Source organism: Lepidochelys kempii, chromosome 1 (genome assembly GCF_965140265.1).
Source record: "Lepidochelys kempii isolate rLepKem1 chromosome 1, rLepKem1.hap2, whole genome shotgun sequence".
NCBI lineage: Eukaryota > Metazoa > Chordata > Testudines > Cheloniidae > Lepidochelys > Lepidochelys kempii.
The window spans coordinates 307,831,507-307,852,130 of NC_133256.1; the positions used below are offsets into that span (position 1 = coordinate 307,831,507).

The following is a 20,624-nucleotide window of genomic DNA, read 5'->3' on the forward strand; positions in this document are numbered from 1 at the left end:
GATTGCATTACTTGGCTCAAACCACAAAGCACAGATTAGAACACAAACCTCTGCAGTTACTAAAACCTGTTTCTTGTACACCCTTCGACATTCAGCACATATATCCAATCTTTGGAATATTTGACAATTTAGTATGAAACTAAGAATTGGTCAACATTACAGAATTAGGTCGACGTAAGGCAGTTTACATAGACCTAATTAGGTCAGTGTACACAATACAGCCTTATCCTGCTGATGTAAGTGCCCTACTATACCAACATAATAACTGCACCTCCACGTGAGGCCTAGGGCTTATGTCAGTGTAGTTAGAGCAATGCAATGTCCGTGTAGACACTGCGTTACTTAAGTTGGCTGTCATTCTTGTCAATTTCATGCTCCATGTTGGAGCGGTGAAATTGACAAGAAAGCCTGGGGCTTGTGGTGGATTCCAGGTACAGCCTGGTTGCCCCCCAGCTTGGCTCCCCACTCTCAACCAGGTTGCTGATTGTGCTTGCTGCTGGGAGCCCTGCTGCCTCCAGGCTCCCCTCTGGGTTGGTTTCTCGTTTCCCTGAGTGGGGAGCCAGGGAGCCTGGGCAGCTGCCCCCCTCACCCGCTGGGGAGGCGAGAAGCATGAGGGGGCAGCTGGGCTCCTAGCAGGGAGCTGTGAGCCCTGGCTCTCAGCTCCCCATACTGCCCGTCTTCAGTTGGTGGAAGTGCTCCTGGTGAGGATGTGCATCACCAACAGAAGGAAAGTAGTGTGGACATCAGCCACCACAGTAATTACTGCGGTGGCTGTAAGTCGACCTAACATAGGTCGACTTAAGTTTGTAGTGTAGACATGCCCAGTATGAATGTCATATTTTGTTGGCACTCATATCAGAATAGTATTACACAGGCTAGTAAGACAATAGCCTAGAGAGATTATCCATATACAAACTGGATTTTTTTTTTAATATAGCTATATACACCACTAAGTATTGTATCTTCAGGATTCTTTCAAATGTTATCTTGAAGAGCAATATACTCAGTCATGGAGTATTCACAGTACAAACAAATGTATTTTGTCATTACCTAAACACTAAAGTTTATACATTCATTTTCTTGATTAATCTCACATTGTGAAATAAAGTTAGTTTCCAGTTTATAGAACGGAGGGGATTTTTACTTTATTTGATGAAAAAATATACATAGTTTGACACGTACGATGTAATCTCTCTCAAGTAAGAACTAAAAATCTGCATGACAGTTTACAAATAAATGGTTTCACTGTATAAGGTGCATTTATTGCTGTTCTACTTTAAATTTGAGGGGAAAACGTTACATAGCAGGCTAGTTAAACAGAAAACAATTCAAATTCCAGTCTTACTCATTCCTGTATTAAGAGGTGGATATTATTCTGAACAAAGTTATTATTCCCTGTATTACTTTAAAGATTTTAGTGCAAACCATTTTAAGTTTGTCTCAGAAGATACTGATTATAGAACATTCTGAGTGGCACTATTTGTGATTCATACTGAAGTTCCTAAAAAAATTTTTATAGTACTGCTCAAAGATGTTGACCATTTGTACTAGAACAAACAGTATAAGTAGAACTCCAAGAGATTAAATAGAATTCTGCTCTAGGGCCTGTACACTGAATGCCTGGATAGTCAGTTTCACTGTACTCACTTTGTATTCAGAAAAAGAATTCTAAGCCTGCCCTACTAAAAAATATAAGTGATTAAAAAATTGATTTCTACAGAAAGTGTTCGGTTTTCTATTTACTCTTACATGAGCTATGGTATAAGGCCACTTTAACTTTGTCCAGTTTTTTAAAATCCATTGCTGAAAGGGATGAAGATAACAGTGTTAGCTAGTTTTTCAATACCAACTGATACACCTGATTCATATCTCAAAATGCTCTCTGTAACATCCCAAGTACTGATTGAGTATCTTGATTCACATTAGAAGCAGCACAGGTAGTAGTGAAACTGTGCATAAAATTATGTATACTAAATTAATTCCTATAAGGAAACAGCCCATTTTCTAACATGCTTCCCTCACTGGGAAATCTCGCTCCTAGGACTAGAATTAAAACAGAAGGGCATTCCATCAGACAGCTCTCTCAATCAGCTAGTTAGTATTGCTGAACAGCAGTAGGTAGAACTGAAGGTCAGGCAGCTGGTACAAAAATTGTAATAAAAACAAAACAATTGAGTCATAGAACTGTTATTAAGCCAAGTATCTTCTACAAAGTAAACACTATTTCCATGTTAAATACAAACCTTTTCAAGCTTTTTTTAAATATCATGTACAAGTATTTATATATTTACTTTTGTTTTAATAAAAAATTTATTTAATTGTGCTTCTCGTGGCTGATCTACACTGTTGTATAAAGTACGCTAATTTTGTTGATTATTATTATTGTTGATTATTAGGTTTTTTGGGGGGGGCTGCAAAACAAAATTCTAACGCATTTGTACTAGAATAACTGAATAGATCTTTAATAAAAAGTGATGCTGCCACCAAAAGGCAGAGGATAAAAAAATTAAAGCTTTTTAATTTCTCACTAAAATCTACATATTCCACAAAGGTTACGGACTCAAAGCAACATTTACATTGTTATAGGACAGTACAATATCCTTCAGTATGAGCTCATTCCTTTACTGGCTACTTAACTGCTTAGTCAGTAGAACTAAAATGATTATTTACCATAGGCAAACTAAATTTTGCACTTTGAGGAATGCTGTTTAGAAATGTTTCACTGTCTTGTTTATTTTGGGCCTATTTACAAAACGATTTCTACATGTATTAGCAAATAAATAATTCTGATATTCAAAATGTCAATGCTCATGCGCACACCGACAAGATGGATGCATGCTTTAAAAATATTTACATAACATAGTATCTTCTTCATAGCCCTCTCCCTTATAATAGCAGAAAGTGCATTTTCTCTCACATTCTTTGTTTTAAATCGTTTAGTCTTGCTTCTGAGGGATACAGCCTTCCATCTCAACAACTTCTGGCCAGCCTTCATATTTGTTAGTATCCTTGTTGTTCTTTATATGCTACAAATAGAGAACATGAAGCCATTGTTAAAAATAAAACCATTTGTCCTGTTACCATTATAAATATTGCTAGGCTACCATGATTTAAAAAAAAAATCATGCCCTCCAGAAATGCATATACATCCTTTAGCAAAGGCTACCCTTTAGGTCTGAGATAGAACTAGAGACAAAATACATTCTTTTCCCTTATCAATGACACCCATTGCAAATAACCCAAATCTTAACCCAAATCATGAACCATACAAAATCAATGACATAACAGAATACCTGCTAATAGCCATGAATTTGGAAAAGTGGATGCTAAATATAGGCTCCTTAGACCAGAGTTTCTCATCGTCTTTTCTTGCGGCCACAGCATCCTGGGCTCCCCCCACCTTCCAGGGCCACCAGCAGTGGTTGGGCCCTGCCCCCCTCTGAAAACACAAACTCTGGAGGTGCAGACAGCTGGTGAGTTTCCCACTTTCCCGGGGGTAGAGCAGGTAGGCTTTGGTCACGGGGCTTTGGGCTCCATCCACATGGTGGCAGGCTCTGGTTCCAGGCTCGCCACCCCCGCCATCATCCCTGTGCCCTGCTGCCTTCCTGCCCACCTCTCCATCCAGGGTGGAATTTGTCCCAGGGCTTGCCAGGGCTGAGTAAGTCGGCTATGAAAAGTGATACTAACAAACATACAAATATCACTTTTCACAGCAGAAGACTTACCAGCTCGCAAGTCTGGGGGGGAATGGGGGGAGGAGCTGCAACCAAAAAAGCAAAAGGAACAACAATAAAAAGACAAGAACATGCAAAGCACCTTATTTGTGTTTCTGTTCTGTTTAGGTCCAGTAAAGAATAGACACAAATATAAATTATTTTTTATTACTGAGTCTGAAAAAAACCCTACATAAATACATTTTGATTTGGCCATGTATATGTGCATATTTATTTTGTTTTTCCTAAAGTTAATTTAGTATTGTAGGAAAAACTGTCAATGCAGCCATCAGCAAGAGTTGGTGGCCACACTCTGAGGCCACCAAAAAAATTGTTTTGAGAACCCCTGCCTTAGACTGTATGTAGGCACTGAAATAAGTGTTCTATTTTCAAAAGCAACTGGAAATCATTGGGATCTGTTGCATGATAGGCATTTTTGAAAATTAGGTTATTTACTTAGGTGCCTAAATTTTGAACTTCAAACACTGATTTTTGAACTGGCCTACATGACCATATTATAGCTACTTTATTTTTTTTTTTTTTAAGTAAGAAAAACTCATTTTACAGAGTTTTAGTTCATCAGTTTTAATGTAGATCTGTGCATCGTTTTTCTAAGGTGCTTATCACAGCATCGTTTTGTATATTTAAAAGAAGTTAAATATTCAAATAATTTTTTGTGGAACTTAAATACTAAATATCTACTGTGATAGGTTTGAGACAATGTTTGGTGTTCATATAATAGGCTAAGCCTCGGTTAGTATAAATTGACTTATCGAACTCTGAAAAGTAATATTAGCAACAAACCTGTTCAAATGGACTTTTAGTCTTAATTCCTTTTCCACCACAAAAGACCCAGTTGTCTCTAAAACCAAGGTTAGTAATAGATGTGCTTCCCAGTTCAGCAATCAGTTTCCGTGCCTCCTCATTAAGCCTTGAACAAAATGCAAAGTGTGTTAAATGTGAAAAATATAATACATGTAGCTAGATCCTTTATTGCTTAGTTCACCATTCAGCTTCTAATTCACACAATAAAATTTCCAGTTCGTTGGTATTAGGGCTAGTGTTACAATTAGAATTGGGAATGCCTCTCTTTATGAGGCCAGATTTCAGTGCTTGCTGTGTTAGTCTGTATCAGCAAAAAAACCAAAGGAGTCCTTATGGCACCTTAGAGACTAACAAATTTATTTGGGCATAAGCTTTTGTGGGCATGAAGTGGGTTCTAGTCCATGAAAGCTTATGCCCAAATAAATTTATTAGTCTCTAAGGTGCCACAAGGACTTTTTTTTTTTTTTTTTTTTTTAAATGAGGCCAGTTGATCGAATGAAATTTCTACCATTTGATGCCAAAATCTCATGTGGCCAGCACGGGGATCCAAACCTGTAAAAACGAAGGCCTCCAATCCTGCAAGGATCTATGCACATGCTTAATTTTAAGAATGTTAGTACTCCAGCTGAGTTCAGTGGGACTACTCATGTGCTCAAAATTAAGCACACATGAAAGCTTTCATTGGATTAGGCCCTAAATCTGGATCTGATCACCACCTGCTCAGCCCATATATATAGAGAACAATTTTTGGAATACTATCACTCACTCAGGCCATAAGAAGATATCAATCAGCCTTTCCAAGATAGGTCTGATAGATTGTAGATTACAATCTACCACATGAATTATTTATTATTTATATGCTTATCTCTAGGTTTTGACTTTATATTTTTGAATATTTTGATGTCATAAGCAGGCCATTAAGTCTGATCACAACTAAGTGAAAGATGAAACATATGATTGCTCAGGTCCCAATTTCAAATTAATGATGATTAACCTTTGCCACAATTATGGCTTTAGATCTAAACAAACCAGTTATAGCAGGGAAGATACAGCGATGATGTAACAAGATACATTTTATTCCAAAATTTTTGTGAGGCAACCCTTTTTTCTCCTGCCAGCTACTATATTTTGGCCAATAATTTGGCCCGTTTTCAATTCTGAGCACGCCACAAAACTTTTGATTACTGCTAACTAATGTGCTATAATCATATGGTATGAACTCAGAATACATCACATTAAGCCAGAGCATAAAAAACTTTGGGCACACCAAATTAAGTTAATTTTGGGGCTACTTTCCTGTGATTGTACAGAATATTTAGATGGTTACATTCCACTAATACAGCTCTACAGATAAGGCACAGATTTTGTTGAAATTGTTTGCATTTACTATTACCGGAATGCAATATTGATGAGGTTTTTGTTATTCATATGAAGTTACTAGTGAACATTAGAGTCTGGTTATTGACATGGACTGCCAAAACCCACATTCCTATTGACCTGTTGAACCTTTTTTTGCTGTTGTCACACTTAGACACCAGCTCTTGCAAGTACACAGCTGGGACAAAGTACACACTGAAACAAAACAAAAGAAATCTCATATTAAGTATCATGAAAGGAAAAACAGGTAACAGACAGCTTGTCTAAAGGGGAGGGGATGGTGGAAGACACCCCTTCAGAGGTGGGGGAGAAGCAGAAGGAGATGTTGGAGGAGAAAAGTAATAATTTTTAACTGCCCTCTTTCCCCAGCATTTCGTAGTTTGGAATAGGCAGCCGCTGTTAACCCACTCTATTGTACAACCTAATTTGGGAACAGTTCAACATTATAAATCTAGGCTTCACCATGGAAAGTGGCTATTGTGCCATAATCTGCCACTGAAAGAACAGCTGGGCTGGAGAGTGATGGGTTAACAGAGTTTGAAAAATATTTACAAAAAATATTTTGAATACTTAATTTTTTTCCTAATTAGGAAAAAGTTGCTCATAACTTCTTTGTTTGTTCTCATCTTCTTCCACAAGGAATTATTTTTCATAGTTGAAGGACAGGTTGCATAAAACTCCCAAAAATTATTTGTAATGGCTATTTAGTTTTTAAAATGGAAACAACAGATAACCTGTAACCTAATAGCAATAAGACACAGAGTCTGCATTAGTTGGCTGTTGGTGAACACTTTGGTGGTTTGACTGTTTGCCTCACATCATCTCCTTGTGTAGCCCAGTTTACTAAAGCACAACCTATTGTAGCTTACTGATATAGTGCAAATGCCACCACCTCAGTCACATACAGTGGCAATTACAATACTTAAACAAAAGGGAATCAATTAACTAACAGTCATGACGACAACCTTAACTCTTGACTTATTCGCTTGTGTTGGTTTAAACAACATTTAGGACCAGAGGTTGAGAATGAGGAGATGAAACCTGAGATACATGAATATTCATGTATACAATACTGAATCAACTGCACCTGCAATGTATGCACAAACTATGCACCTAATGAGTTCTTTGGTTTCAAATTAACTTTATAACAAAAAAATAAACATGCACAATCTATTGATATGGTAATGGCAAACAGACAGACATTACATATGTAGTTATTTAGATGTCAAAGTTGTGCATGGAACACACTCACCGCAAAAAGGCCTTTTGAGACCCAATTCATTGCTCCACTTAATCTAAAAGGTTTTATAATAATAACATCTACATGTGTAGCGTACTAAAAACAGCAGAACCTCAGAGTTACGAACACCAGAGTTATGAACGGACCAGTCAACCACATACCTCATTTGGAACCAGAAGTACACAATCACGCAGCAGTAGAGAGCCACACACATACACAAATACATCACAGTACTGTGTTAAATGTAAACTACTAAAAAAATAAAAGGAAAGCAGCATTTTTCTTCTGCACAGTCATGGTTCAAAGCTCTATGAAGTCAATGTTCCGTTGTAAACTTTTGAAAGAAAGAATAGCCATAAAGTTTTGTTCAGAGTTATGAACAACCTCCATTTCCGAGGTGTTTGTAACTCTGAAGTTCTACTGTATGCTTTAATTCTGCACAGCCTGGAGTATTCACTCTTCAGGTTACAAGATCATAAAATTAAGAAACTTTCCCATAAAGGACAGTGTCAATGATATTATCCCAGAAGCAAAACTTTTTCAAACATGTTTTTGGAACAGTTTAGGGTTTTTTCAATACACATATATGGTAAGTATTTAAAAATGCAGGATAAGCAAAATTTACTATTTTTGGTCAATACATACTTGGTTGCACCATCATCATAGGTTCCCATTAACACTATAGTTCCATCCTGAATGGACTTTAGGAAGTCAATAAACGGTGCCACGTCTGAACAGAGACAGAATACACAGAATTACCGCAAAATGCAGTTACAGTACCATACCAAATCTAGACAAGACACCTTCAGCAGTGCTAATTTAACACTGAGACATTCCTTATACATAGTTTATACATGGAGTCAAAGAAATTAAGTGGGGAAAAGATGACTAAAGCATCAGAGAAAGTATACCTTAATTCTATAGCTGCAGTTTCACCTATTCTCTTGTAATAAAATACCTGATGTTTGTTTCCATTTAAATTCAAAATGGTGGCAATAAACTGAAGCTCTGGTAGCCCAGATTGGGAAAGTACTCAACATCAAATTAGTCTAGTGGGAAAAAAATAAGCCAAACTTATATAACACAAGAGTGGCGTGTTAGTCATTTAGAAAACCGATTTATTAGCACTACGATAACTCTTACTAGTACAGTTTACATGCCATTTTGGCACACGATGGCTTCTTTAGTCTGCTGTCAGAATTGCCATTAGGGGGATAATTAGTCAGGAGGGCAAATACCTTTATGTGCATGTGTATAGATAACAAAAGATCTGTGTGCTTCTATTTACCTGTCCTCTCCTCATGACTATAGTAGGATATATGAAATGACTACATAACTGCTCAATTCAAACATTTAAAATGTGATGAGAAGCGATTTATTTTTGCCATTCAAAATTATTTTTATACAAGAAACAATTCATGAACACTTACCTCCTCCCCACATGTCGAAGAACTTGGTGTCCAATGCTTGTCCCGTTTTGCCTAGAAAAAAAGCTTACATTGTGTGTCTATATCCAAAGTTCTTAAGAATATATTCAACATTTCATAACAACCAATCAGCGGTGACAGTATAGCTTTGAGAGCCTGCAAAAAATACCATACTAATTCTCAGCTGGTATGTTCTCTTCCATGAAAACAACACCTTTAACTTCCTGTTCCTGTACTACTATGCACAGTCAGAGACAAGACAGACAAAGAAGAGCACTGCCATCTTAGTGACAGAACTACACAGGCAGCAGTAGAAAGAGGAGTGTTTTTCTCAGTTTTAAAGAACAGTACAAAAATGGCACATTCATACTTAAAAGACCTGCTTCCTGTATCTATTTAATAAAAAAAATTAGCTTTTACTACTTTTTATCCCTATTAGCAATGAGTGTGTGGAAAACGGCACTTTTTGCAGCTGACTGGAAATTTCAGTCATGGCAGCTTCATTTAAATTAGAGGATTTTAATGAATTAGATATGAAAATGAATACTAAAACCAGCAGAGTAGCCTGTTACTCATTTTGATAAGAATTTATTTTATGCTGTTCCAGTCAGTTTTTGATATGCATTGAAAATACAAAAATCTACATCTTAACTGCATTGTAGAAGACAGCAGGCCATTTCACCTGCTCCCTACCCAACTGCCACATTTTGGTCTCTGGTCAGGTGGAGACAGTTTAAGATTGAGGCATAAGCACAATAGCTGGATATTTCTGCTAAAATCATCATTAGTGAAATAGCTGACAAAGTTGACACTTAAATGGTCATCTTTACTACTGAAATCGTGTGTGTGTGTCTGTCAATCACAACATATACATTTTTCAAGTTTCTCTCTTTCACAATCATATGTGCAGAATTCGTCTGTTTTTTAATGAAAGCTTAAATTCTGGAACATAATCCTGTAACAAATAACATTTGGTGGGAAGCTCTGTGGCTGTGGAATCATGGCATATATTGATCCTTAGCTATGAAAGAATGAGTGATTCTATTCCGGCATTATCAATGGAACTTTTAACTAAGCTCCACTGAAAACAAGTGTCAGAAGAATTTGGCTCACAGAATCTTTACCACTGGTGATGGCAAATTAACAAATAAAGATCATTTGACTTTCTGATCACAGATTAAGTTTGGAAGCCTGGCAGTTTTTTCCATTTTACATGTAAACAGAACATATATTAGCTGATAATCATTGAAATAAAATGAACATGGAGCCCGTGAACCCATTTTACAGTAAATTTTTAGAGAAGAACTGCACTAAAATTTTAATCTTGCCACACTGCATTTCTAAACTAAACTATAATTAAGAGATTTTTGCACATTACTTTCAATATAAATCTGAGGGTTTGCTTCCTATGACTCCCCTCCCCCACTTTTTCTTCTCCTTCTCTCTCTGCCTCCTGGCTGTCTTTCTCCCACCCTCTCTAAATGCCTTAAGAACTATTTGAGAAATGGTCTTTGAATGAAAATACTTTGCACATTTAAAATATGACTTACCATTTACCAAAGCTATATTTATTCCTCTGCCAACATTATTCTTAACACCACTCATTAAACTGAAACAAAAATAAAATGTTTACATCTGAATTATGAAAAACCTCTGAAACAAGCATTTCATATTTTAAAAAAGGCAAGACTTAAAAGTTGGTGGTAGTGAATATAAATCTGAAGTTAGGAACTATAGAAAATTGATAAGGGAAATCAAGGGACACAAGGAGAAACCTATGGTCAGAGTTAAGGACAATAAGGAGTTTTTAAAATATAATCAAAAACAAAAAGAATCTGGACAATGGTGTTGGTCCGTTACTAGATGGAAATAGTAGAATGATCAACAACACAGAAGAGGCAGAAGTGTTCAATAAATATTTCAATTCTGTATTTGGAGGGAAACAGAAGCTACAGAAGTCAGACATTTTTAAAATCAACAGGTCCAGATAACTTGCATAGAAGAGTTTTAAAAGAGCTGGTTGAGGAGTTTGCGGACATTAACGTTTACTTTCAATAAGACTTGGAGCACTGGGAAAGTTCCAGAAAGTTGGAAGAAAGCCAGTGTTGTGCCAATTTTTAAAAGGGTTAAATGGAATGACCTAGGTAATTACAGGCCTGTCAGCCTGACATTGACCCCAGGGAAGATAATGAGCTCGGGCCGATATGGGACTCCATTAATGATGAAGTAAAGGAGGGTAATGTAATTAATGCAAATCAACATGGGTTTATGGAAAACAGATCCTGTCAAACTAACTTGATATTTTTGTTTGATGAGATTATAATTTTGGTTGATAAAGGTAATGGTGTGGAGATAATATACTTAAGACTTTTGACTTGGTACCACACAACATTTTGATTAAAAAACTAGAACATAAAATTAACATGAAACACATTAAATTGATTAAAAAGTGGCTGATAGATCCACTTGGTGATGATTCCCCATTTACAGTTACATTTTGAAATCTGTTTCCCATGGGGTCCTGTATGGACTGGCTCTTGGTCCTCCACTATTTAACAGTTTTATCAATGACCTGGAAGAAAAAGTCATTGCTGATAAAGCCTGCAGATGACCAAAAATTAGGGTAATGGTAAAAAAAAAAAAAAAAAAAAAGACAAGATTCAGAGCAATCTAGATCACTTTGTAAATTGGGAGCAAGCAAACAATATGTGTTTTAACATGGCTAGACGTAAATGTATACATCTGGGACCAAAGAATGTAGGCCATACTTACAGATTGGGGGACTCTACCCTGGGAAGCAGTGACTCTGAAAAAGATTTGGAGGTGGTGGTGGAAAATCAGCTGAACACAAGCTCCCAAGTGTGACACTGTGGCCAAAAGAGCTAATGAGATCTTCAGATGCATAAACAGGGGAATTTGAATTGGAATAGAGAGGCTATTTTACTTTTGCATTTGGCAATGGTGCGACTGCTGCTGGAATACTGTATCCAGTTCTGGTGCCCACAATTCAAGAAGGATGTTGATAAATAGGAGAGGGGTCAGAGAAGAGTCATAAGAATGATTAAAGGATTAGAAAACACGCACTATACTGATAGACTCAAAGGACTCAATCTATTTAGCTTAACAAAGAAAGGTGAAGGGGTGACTTGATTACAGTCTCTAAGTACCTATATGGGAAAACAAATATTAAATAATGGACACTTCAAATCTATCGGAGAAAGGTGTAATGCAATCAAATAGCTGGAAGTTGAATCTAGACAAATTCAGACTGGAAATAAGGCATAACATTTTTAATAGTGAGTAATTAATAATTGTAACAATTTACCAAGGATCTTGGTGGATTCCCCATCCCTGACAATTTGTAAATCAAGACTGAATGTTTTTCAAAAATGCTCTGGGAATTATTCTGGGGAAGTTCTATGACCTATGCTTTACAAGAAGTTAGACTAGATGATCACAATGGTCTTTTCTGGCCTGGGAATCTATGATTATGCTTTTATGGAAGCTCTGAATTGAGGCCAGGGAACAGAGTCATTCATCCTTAATTGTGCCCTGTTTAACTTGGTCGGCTGACTTCTTCTATCATGTTTTTAATAGACTAACCATTTTTATATGGCTGGACTGTTAATTTTATTTCTTGATAATTTAAACAAACATTAAGTACATTTTTGGCAAGTTTATTTGTTTTAAGAAGTGGTAAGAATTAACCCTAAGGATACAAAATGTTTATGGAAGTTTTATTAAAACATACACATTTAACAAGATTTCATCTCAATATATTTGAGGTAAAAGGCAGGCACTTATGTACTAGGTCCTAGTAACTAGGATATAGGCTCTGTTCAGATAAAGATTTAAACACTTAATTTTGACCAATATAAGGACTCTATATTCTTCCAGTAATACTATGGAAAGATATGCAGAAATTAAAAAACTTAAAAGGGCTATAGTAACATTCAAGCAAAATATACGGACAGTAGTTCATAACAAAGTATGCATGTATTCAAAATTTCATGGAAAAAACCACAGTACTTTAGACCTTGTTATTAAATGCACAGTATTTTGAATGATTAAATTAACAGTAGTTTTAAGGATCCATTTGCAACATTAATAATTATTTTCTGAAGGGATATTGGCCCAAATATTATGCTTTTTTATAAATATACAACCAATAGAAATGTTTCCATGACCTTAAAATAAATTCCAACAAAAAAAATTTTAAATAAACATCCTCCCATGACACTGCAGAATTGTGCTTGGATATGAAAAAGTGAAAGCAACTAGTCCTGTTTTCGTTGGTCGCATGGAAGAAATGCAAAAAAGGTTAAAAAAGCACAAAAATGAAAAAAATAAAATGAGATGTGTAAGAAGTTTCAGTACTCAAAGAGTGCAGTTACACACCTATACAATGGTAGCGATCTATGATAAAAAGTTATTTCACTGCACCCAAAGATGTGTTAGGCAGTTCAAAGAACAGACAAATAAGGACCCTGTAATGAGCAGCTAACAAGTTAAAAATAAACACAAATGAGGGTGAAAACAAATGAGAGGAGCATGGGGGGGGGGGTTCAAGAAGGCTGCACAAATAAGATGCCACAGCTACTCTTAGGCTCTGATGCCAGAAAGCACTTAAGCATGTGTCTAAATTTAGGCATCTGCTTAAGTTCCATTGACTTCACAGTGAGATTTTAGGATGTGTTTACATGCTGGCCTGAATAGAGTGCTCTCCTGAACTGGGACCTCAGTTTGTGCTCACTTCTTAAGGAGTACATTTTTTAATCAGTTTACTTCTCTGGTCAGTTATTTTCAGTCCAGTTCTGCAAACCCCTATTGGAGAATCTGCTTCTGAAGGACAGTATCCATGCAAACACAACAGCAGCAACATGAGCTTCAACGGAATGGCCCACTATTGTTCCCCCACACTGATGTCAAAATACCATCTATTAAAGAAGTTCTTCAACCTATGATGTAATCCACCTCTGCTGAGAGTGCAAACAAAGGCACTATTTAGTGCCAGTTTTGACAGACACCAGCTGATTTCAGATTGGGAATAAAGAGCTATCAGTTGATACTAACTTTGTCACTGTGACTGTATCTGAATCAGTAATTAGAGATGAAAGGTTCCATATTCCTCTACTAATTCCTTGAGTTATATAGTCTGCCAAGAATTTTGAGTAAAAGTACAACCCACAACAGGATTTAAACTCAATAACCTTTAAAATATAAGGCAGGCAATTTTCCGCTTGGCTACAAAGTTAAGCTTTAGTTAACATACTGGAGGGCTTCCATATTTGTCCATTAACGCAATTGAAACATATGGCAAATGAAAATACAAATGTGAATGAAAGGGCAGTAAAGTTCTAAGTACATTCCTTAGGACATACTAAATTCTCTGTGTAGTCAAAGTTTTGTGAATGTTTAATTTATCACGTTTTTATTCAACACAAAAGTTAGAAGAATTTCCCTTTAATTTGGCTATAGATTTCTTCATAAATAGGTACCGATCAAGAGAGTGTAATGTTTGAGTGATTAGATGTCCATAAAACCACAAAGACGGAAGTTACAGCATTCTGTACTGTAAGGGAAATACACTGGATTTCCCAAATTCAATTCTTCAAGTAGATGGAGACAGGTATTTCACATGCATGTGCCCTGCACACAAGAGCCAGAGAATCTTGCCTACCAGTACCCACAGAAGAGTGGTGCTTGCGGCTCGTGGCCGTAGCCTCTCCCCTGGCTATATCAGGTGGCATCATCATGACTCCCCTCAGTTCCTTCTGACTGCCTGCGACTAGAGTCAGAGCTCGTGTGGTTTTTAACCTCACAATTAATCTCTCTCTTTTAGAGACTTATTCTAGTTGTATATATTGTAGTCAGTATCATCAGGGAAAAACTCTCACCAGGATTCAAACATTGTCTGTTGCGTGAGGGAACAATCCCCAACACAACCCCACACTCGGTGTTGCTTTGCTTAGGTGAAGCCTATGTCAAGGAGCTGTGTTTATTTGCAAATCATTCACAAAACACAATAAGGTGGCAAGGGATCTTCACTTACAGCAGCAGCTTCTCAAATTGGCCATGTGGCCTGCATCAGCACCGAGGTCTGTGTGGGATTGGAGGTCACCCTCAGGTTCAGAGTGCGCTGATGTTTTGCACTTTGGGGCCGGCAACTCTCCAAAGAGGCAGAGAAGTCGCTCTCTGTCTAGTGCACCAAGGAAAAGGTTTCATAATACCAACCAAGACCACTACAGGCCTCATGAAGAGTCTTCCTCCTCCTCCAGAAAGAGTACAGATTGGCACAGCATTACTGCTGGCACGCAGCATGAAGCGGGCTCTTCCTATTGCTCCCTCTAGCAGGTAGGGAGATGAGATCCCCATACCATCGACTCCAGCTCCAGCCCTGGGGCGTCCGTTGAATCCAGTATTGACAAAGGTTGTGATGGCATCAGCTGTTTTCACACCGGCAGCACATCAGGCACCAATGGACCTCCTCTGCCTTTCTGTCCTGAGCTCTCTATTGGCCCAGAATTTAGGCCAGGCTACGACATTTACAGCCCTGCTGTCTGGATAGGCTTTTGAACCCTTGGGTCCGTGGGCACTGCATCCAGACATTCCCCATGCTGCAGACTGTAGAAGCAACGCCAGCACTGGGCTCAGCACAAGGGACCTCCTCAGCTCTTTGGCATGCTGCCGTGGCAACACTCTCTGCCCTCCACCTCCGCTGACTTGAGAATCAACATCACCTTCGGCACTGGAAACAACGGAGGTGCACTTGGCGCCGGCAGTACCATTTCCACCAGCAGCACTGGTCCCTCCATTGCTTTGGGCGACAGATTGATCGAACCGCAACTTCAGTGTTGGCTCTATCCTTACTCCCATAATCCCGAGACTCCCCAGTGTCCAGGTTAGGATCCTCCTCCTGATCTCCATCGCAGATTGCCAACCACAAAGCATTGCTGTCCAAGTATGACTTTGTAAATTAGTCAGCCATGTCGAAATTTGCAGACCAGCTGCCTGAAACCTCCAGAGATGTTTTGGGTGTTTATCACAGAGGACTGCTTAGTGGCCAAGGCGGGACTACAGTCCGCGTGAGACAGCGCAGACACTTAAGCCAATCTGATGGCCTTGGTGGTGACTATGAGAAGGTCATCCTGGCTGCAGAGTTCTGGCATTGCTCCAGACATGCAGCAGGCCATAGAGGTCTTGCCCTTTGATGATGGGCTGCCTTTTTTCTTTTTCTTTTTTTTCTTCTTTTTTTTTTTTTTAAGATAAAATGGATGAAACTCTGCACTCTTTCAAGGATTCTAGGGCTACCCTATATTCCTTGTGCAGGGGCTGCACCAGCAATGCAGAGGCGCTATTACAGCGGACCACAGCAGCAGCAACGGTACTGCCTGCAACACCCCTTCGGGCAGACTTTCCCTCCCGTGAGAAAGCAAGACTACCCCAGAAAGGGGCTCAGGTCCCAGATGCAGAAGCATCCAGGACCAGGATTAGGCCAGTCCACACATCCTCCCCTGGCAGCTACCACGTGCCCATTTTGACTCACTGGTCCGGAACAGTGGTCCAGTCATGACTTCTACAAGTCCTCCCCCATCAGGGACAGCCTCGCTCATTTTCTCAGTGTTTGGGATTCGATTACTACTGACAGTTGGGTCCCAAGCACTGTCAGACTGGGCTATCCTATACAGTTCCTCTCCATACCTCCTTCCCACCCTCTTTATGTTTTTAGGGGCCCCTTTTATGAGATATTACTCCTCAAGCAGGTCCAGTCTCTTCTGGCTTTGGGAGCAGTGGAAGAGGTTTCTCCGGAATAACAAAGTCAAGGTTTTTACGACCAGTATTTTCTGGTTCCCAAATCCAAAGGAGGGGTAAAACCTATCCTCAACCTCTGCAACCCTAAGAAATATATCAGACACATGAAGTTCCGAATGGTCAACTATCCTCCCTGCATTCTCTCAGAATGATTGGTTTGCTGTTCTGGACCTTCAAGACACTTATTTCCATGTGGCAATTTTCCTGAGCAACAGAAGATGTCTCTGGTTTGTCATGAGGAATTATCATTTTCAGTACATGGTCCTGCCTTTTGGTCTGTCTTCTGCCCCCAGGTTATTAACAAATGTATGGTCATAGTGACAGTGTAACTCACAGAGAAGGGAATCCATGTTTCCTGTACCTGGATGACTGGCTACCAAGGGGTAAGGCCAAAAAAGAAGTTCTTTCTTATGTATGCATTATACTGCGCTTACTCAAACATCTGGCTCTCACCCGAAATACTGGGAAGTTAATGTTGGTCCATACTCACAAAATAGAGTTCACTGGGGTCCCTAATAGACTCTACAAGTTTGAGAGTGTTTTTGCCAACTGTTTCCAGACAATTTGTTGCCTTTGTCTCAGTCTGCAGTCTCAACCTTCCATGACAGTTTGGATGTGTCTGAGGCTCTTGGGCCATATGTCAACATGCATGCAGTTGGTTCAATTTCCAAGGTTATGCCTTCACCCTCTTCAAATATTGCCCAGGACAGTTTACCATCCAACCCTTTACACCTTGGATAGGTTGGTCCGAGCCTCCCTCCATTCATCCTGACTCCTTGCACTGGTGGACGGTTCAGGCCATATACAATGCCTGTCACACTTCCCTAGGCTTCATCAAGTGTTCAGAGGTTCACATACTTGCCAACAATACCACTGCAATGTATTACATGAAGAGGCAGGAGGGAGCACACTCCAGAGTGTTTTGCCAATCAGACTATGCCAATTCTCCAATTCTAAATCAAAGAGCGTATCTCTCAATAGCTAATCATTTGCCTGGAATCCAGAATCATCTCACGGACCATCTCAGCAGGAATTTTTCCTTATGTCACGAGTGGTCCCTGAAGCCCAGTGTTCTGGCAAATCATTTTTGTGGCTTGGGGCATCCTGTTTGCTACAAGGGACAACAGGAAATTTTATCCATTCTGCTCTCGAGCGGTCCTCAGTCTGGGCTCCCTGACCACCTTTCACATCAGCTGGCAGTTGACTCTCCTGTATGCTTTCCCTCCGATACTGATCATTACACAGGTCATCCTGTGACCATCCACAGCTGAAAATGGATCAGGCCAAGGTCACCCTCATTGCCCCAGTGGCACTTTTTTGGTCCTCTTGCTATGTTTTTATTAATTTGGGGGTATACATTTAAATTCAGCCTCTATTATGATAAGGTGTCAAGAAACTATCTCTGCATCTCATCCTGAGATGACATGTAGCCAGTCAATATAGGGATAGCTGAAATCCCCAGTACTGAGTTTATTTTTATAGCCTCTCTAATCTCCCTGAGCATTTCACAGTCACTATCAGCATCCTGGTCAGATGGTCAGTAGTATATCCCTACTGCTATATACGTTATTCAAGCATAGAATTACTATCCATAGAGAATCTATGGTACAGTTTGGTTCATATAAGATTTCTACTTCGTTTGATTCTACGCTTTTTTTTCACATAAAGTGCCACTCCCCCACCAAAATGCACTATTTTGTCCTTCTAATATATTTTATACCCTGGTAGGATCATATTCCATTGATTATCCTCATTCCACCAAGTTTATATGATGCCTATTATATCAGTATCCTCATTTAATACAAGGTACTCAAGTTCACCCATATTTGTATTCAGTACCTCTTGTTGTAGCTGAAGTGTCTAGCACTTGCCAGAACACAGCTAAAACTGCAGTAACTCAGAAATAGTCTCTGCTTTCCTTCAGTAATTACCTAATTTGTTCGCTGGTCAGATTAAAAACAAGTGACTAATTTCAATAAAGAAAGATTAACTATTTAGAGAATTTTACAACCAAACATTTTACTTCAGTATAATATTACTGGAACATAGCAAACAATTGTTTTCTACTAGACCGAAACTGCCTTCAGGGATCAAATTGTAGAAAGAGATATGACAGTATTCTGCAGTAATCATTCAGACCAATCCAGTACTGATATAATGAGATGCAAGGTTTTGGGAATCATCTCATCTCATACTTACATGGATCTTGAACTGCACCAGCTCTACAGGAAAACTGTATTTTCCCCCAAAATTGCCAAACGTCCAAAAGAAAATTTCCTAATGAAATTTAGTCTGCAATGTCAACAGATTTTGGACCTCTGCGTAAAGCAAGTAGCATTAATTTATGTTTAATGTTCATTTACCTCCGTAACAGTGCTATTCAATTTGACTTGCTTTATTAGCTGGCTGTTGGATGTTTGCTGTACAGTAACTCCTTACTTATCATCTAGGTTAATGTTGGTTCACTGTTATGTTGCTGATCAGAACATGCACGTTTAAAGTAGCGTAATGCTCCCTTATAATGTTGTTTGGCAGCCTCCTGCTTTGTCCACTGCTTGCAGGAAAAACAACCCATTTGAGCTAGCTGGTGGGGGCTTGCAACCAGGGTGGGCCGGCAGACCCCTATCAGCCCCCCTAAGTTCCCTGTGTGGCAGCCACCCAGCAGGCTATCAACTGCCAGGCAGTTCAGGTGTCCCTCCCCCTACTGCCATGTGCTGCTTCTGCCCTCTTCCTTGGAGCTGCTCCCTGGGAGCCTCCTGCTTGCTGTGCAGGGGGGAAAAAGAGAATTGCTAATGTCAGGGTGTCCTCCTCCCCCCGGTTCCTGTACCCTATCTCCACAGAGCAGTGGGGGAAGGACGGGATACACAACAGGTCTTAGGATGGAGGGAGCTTGCTGGCAGCAGCTGCTGTCTCAACTTGCTGATCTACTTTAAAAGGCAGTGTACTTAGAGTGTACTTAAAGGGGCAATGCGCATCTCTCACAGACATGGTGTCTCTCTCTTTCTCTCACACACACACACACAGAGGGTATGTCTATCTCTCTATGCCATGCTGTGTGTCCTTCCTCCATTCGTGCCACCTTGTAGAGTGTGAGGCTACATTAACAATGGGCGTTCAGCCAAGTGCTAGTTCATCATTTAGCAGTAAGGCATTCCCTGGGAAATATCCCACCCTCTTCCACCCTGACTCCACCACCTCAACCAAGCTTCACAATCATCATTGCTGTGCACAATATTAACTTGTTTAAAACTTATACTTTGTGTGTGTGTGTTTGTGTGTGTATACCCATAACTACAACATTAAGCAAGGAGTTACTGTACAAACAAATTTGAATAATCACCTGAGCACAGATAACGAAGGGCAATTTGAAGCAACCATAAAACAGCTGCATTATCTAAAATGAATTCTTGCAAAGTGGCTAGATCTTTCTCCTCACCCTCCAGGTGGCAGCAGCAGTCATAAGCATGTACAAATGTAACACTGAATTTCTCACAAAAGAGCAGCAGCTTGTTGGTTTTAGAATACTAATCCAAACTTCGAGTCAGCATATTATATGGGCTTCTCAAATGTAAGTCAAAGGCATTGCATTCAAAAACAAAGACGTCTATAAATCTATAAATGTAGATTCTTAATTGTGTATATAAAACCAAGAAACATTAAAAAGGTACCCTCACAGGAAGTTAGCAGACATAATACTTTTTGCCAAAAAAGTGTACAGTAAATTGATGCAGAAGATCCCATACACATGATGCAGGATAACAGTACATCATACAAACAGAACTATTAAGTTATTTGTTACTAAGAAGTGCCTCTGGTTTTTTATCACGTGTTCCAGAGGAGAATCTGACACAATTACAACAGAAACTTTGCCAAACAAATCAACACACATACCACTCCTTATTTAACTATTTGAGATTAAAAAATAAAAATAAAATAACAAACAGCTAATATGATGCACATATATAGCATTTCATCTCTGGCTTTCCAAAAATCTTTTCAAATATTTTGCCTCAAACACCTTGAGAAGTTGGTAAATTTTATTACATCCATTGTACAGACTGGTAGACTGAGGGACCAAGGGATTAGATTAATTGCCCAAGGTCACAAATTGATTCACTGACAAGACTGGAAACATAACCCAGTAGCCCTTCCTAGTTCTGTGCTATGAGACTACACTCCCTTTTTACACACATAACATAATCTTGTGTTAAGCTTGAAAATACATAATAA

At 38.9% G+C, this 20,624-nt stretch overlaps 1 protein-coding gene across 2 annotated transcripts in view; it reads right to left on the bottom strand.

Moving 5' to 3' along the window:
• Positions 1-1,103: 1,103 nt before the first annotated feature.
• The window catches only part of FAM3C (FAM3 metabolism regulating signaling molecule C), a 42,818-nt gene continuing 23,297 nt past the window's right edge, over positions 1,104-20,624 (bottom strand). For both annotated transcript variants that reach the window (XM_073328198.1, XM_073328199.1), the window contains exons 6-10: positions 10,133-10,191; positions 8,586-8,636; positions 7,801-7,885; positions 4,518-4,644; positions 1,104-3,026 (exon numbers count right to left, since the gene is read on the bottom strand). In XM_073328198.1, coding sequence (XP_073184299.1) covers positions 2,937-3,026; positions 4,518-4,644; positions 7,801-7,885; positions 8,586-8,636; positions 10,133-10,191 — 412 coding nt within the window. In that variant the 3' untranslated portion in view covers positions 1,104-2,936. The remainder of the gene's footprint in view (positions 3,027-4,517; positions 4,645-7,800; positions 7,886-8,585; positions 8,637-10,132; positions 10,192-20,624) is intronic.